A 2,649-nucleotide genomic window follows, 5' to 3' on the forward strand; every position below is an offset into this window, starting at 1 on the left:
ATTCCCGTGGCCCCGGGCCTGGATCCTCTGGCCATGCTGGCGGAYGACGCGGCCGTGGCAGCGTGGCACAACCAGGGCCTGCCGGCCGATCGCACCTCCACCGAGAACGCCACCATCCTGAGCAGCTGCRAGCGCTGGCCCCTGCTGGTGGACCCACAGCTGCAGGGAAGCAAATGGATCAAAACCGCCCACGGCGAGGGGCTGCGGGTGCTCCGCCTGGGGCAGAAGGGGTAAAACCATCCTTATCCCGCCGTGACCCGCACTGCCTGCCCRCTGTGCTTGGGGAGCAGTGAACACCCCACCACAGCCATCCTGTCCATCCTGGGGCAAACCTGACTCTGTGTTTGCTCACGTTATCTACTTGTTCCTCACCACAAGGGATTTCTCCTTAGATCCAGGGGCTGTTCAGTGCTTGGCTCTGTTCCCATAGAAACTTCTCCAAAGCTGAAGATGGAGCGAGCTCTGTGCTGAGACTGAGCTTAAGAATCGCAGAGTCCCAGACTGACTTAGGTTGGAGGGATCTTAAAGTCCATCCATTYCCAGCCCCACCATGGCAGGGACACCTCCCACTGTCCCAGGCTGTTCTCAGCCCCCARGYYCAGCCTGGCCTTGGGCACTGCCAGGGATCCAGGGGCAGCCACAGCTCCTCTGGACARCATCCCTGTGCAGGACTGTGGCACCCTCCATCAGGCTCACTGCAGGGGACATGTCCTGATTTAGTCTCATCCAGGAGGATGACCAGGGCTTCCTGCCTCTTGGAGAGAGAGAGAGGGCTTGTGCATGGAGAGCCAGGATACTGTGAGGGTTACCATGCCCTGCAGAGCAGCTCCCACCAGCTGCACATTGTCACTGCAGCACCCTGCATGCATCTGGAGAAATCTGTCACGGGTAGGCTTCTCCACCCCAGCTCTCATCTCCAGTCAGGCAGAGTGGTCTCCTTCTGTGTCACCTTGCCCCCATCCCTGCCCACCCGTGAGGAGCCCCAGCTGGGGTGGGGCAGCCCRAGGGGGATCCCCATGGAGATGTGAGAACACTGGGGGTGTTTTCTGAGTACAGAGCAAAGCTCTGGCAACAGGCTGGAGTGACCCAAGCCTGGTGCTTGCAAATTCCCACAGATTTGGAGGTGCTTTTGGGGTGCCCATGTTTCACTGGTGCCTCCTCTGTGGTTGCTCAGGTTGTTTTGCTGGTGCCTCCTGTGCATTCCTCMCAGAAAATAACCATGAGTTGCTGGGTCTGCTCTCATTGGGATCAAAATAAGGCTCATTTTTCACTAGAGGAGATTTCTGTTTCCTCACCACCTTGGCCACCATGCCTTACAGTTACTCAAAGCAGTCTGTGGAACAGCAGGGATCCCAGAAAAGGCATCTAAATCTGACCCTGCAGGATGGAACCACAGGAGCATCCCTGAAACATCCCTGCCATCACAGCTTGCTGTGCAAATACAACATCCATTTTACCTTCCCCTGGCCACCCTCTGAGCTGGCAGGGACTTTAAAAGGGGAATTTAGTGTGCTGCTGTGATGTGTCAGAGCTGAGGACTAAAAGCATCATCAGTGCCCCATTACAGTAAATCAGGGAATGTTTCATCCTCGGGCAGATGGAGCTTTTTACTTTCTAATGCTGGGAGAGGTCTAAACCCACCCACAGAGGGCCCACCCTCAGGAAGGGCCATTGAGCAGCTCTGTCATCCCCTCTGGCTCTTTCTTTGAGTAAAACACCCCTGGGCTGAGAAAAATGGGGGCTGCTCATCAGGAGTGGGGGGTTGCACTGGGTCAGCAACATATTCCTCTAAAAGTCACTCTGAACTTTTGTTTCAGATCCTGTCAGCTCTTGAGGTCCCAGGCTCTGTGAATGGGAGTGTGCATTTTGAGCAGTRCAGGTGGTTGGAGGTAGCTGAGGGGATTCAGTGTAGCAGTGATGGTGGAAAAGTGCCTGGAGCCTCCTCCCCTGGTGCCCAGGGTCCTGCTCCCCCTTGGCTGGGGGGTTGTGTGGGTGCAGAGCAGCCCTGAAGGACAGAGCTTGAGCACCTCACCCTGCCTGTGCTGGTACAAGGATCCCAAAGCTGAGCAGCCCYGTTTCACAGCTGGGCACTGGGCAAAGGGTTCCATTTCCTTGGGAGGAAAGATGTTCTAAGGATAACCCTAAACCCTGGGCAGAATGGAGCTGAAAGCCGCTCATCATCCTCGTTTTCATGCTGCACCAGTGGGTTCTGGGGRAAAGAGAGTGTTTGCTGAAACAGCTCCAGGCTGTCCCAGCTTTGCCCATGGCTGCCCAGGCTGCTCTTGGGACAGGCTTGGTGGTTGTTCTCTGCCCTTGGAACAGCTCAGACCTCATTCTCTTTGTTGGACAGCCAGGACTGTGCCAGCACCACTTCCTGCACCAGGCACTGACACCACCTCACCCCTCTTTAGGCACTGACACCACCTCACCCCTCTTTAGGCACTGACACCACCTCACCCCTCTTTCTCTCTCCAAGTGCTGGCACCTGCCTGTAGCTGCCACTGCAGTGAGGGTCCCCTCTGTCCCCTCGTCACCCACAGTGTCACAATCTGCTCCACTGCAGGAGCCACCAGTGCTGTTTCCCACAGGTACCTGGACACCCTGGAACAAGCCCTGTCTGCAGGAGAACTGGTTTTGATTGAAAACCTG

At 56.5% G+C, this 2,649-nt stretch overlaps 1 protein-coding gene across 1 annotated transcript in view; it reads left to right on the forward strand.

The window, feature by feature from the left end:
• The window catches only part of DNAH9 (dynein axonemal heavy chain 9), a 189,280-nt gene that overhangs the window by 101,115 nt on the left and 85,516 nt on the right, over positions 1–2,649 (forward strand). Inside the window, 2 exon segments of the mRNA XM_057378622.1 lie at positions 1–230; positions 2,589–2,649. The exon segment at positions 1–230 is cut by the window's left edge and continues 4 nt beyond it; the exon segment at positions 2,589–2,649 is cut by the window's right edge and continues 25 nt beyond it. Of these exon segments, the coding sequence (XP_057234605.1) occupies positions 1–230; positions 2,589–2,649 (291 nt within the window).

Source organism: Malurus melanocephalus, unplaced genomic scaffold, assembly GCF_030028575.1.
Source record: "Malurus melanocephalus ecotype Western Australia unplaced genomic scaffold, MMel_1.1 scaffold_368, whole genome shotgun sequence".
NCBI classification, from domain to species: domain Eukaryota; kingdom Metazoa; phylum Chordata; class Aves; order Passeriformes; family Maluridae; genus Malurus; species Malurus melanocephalus.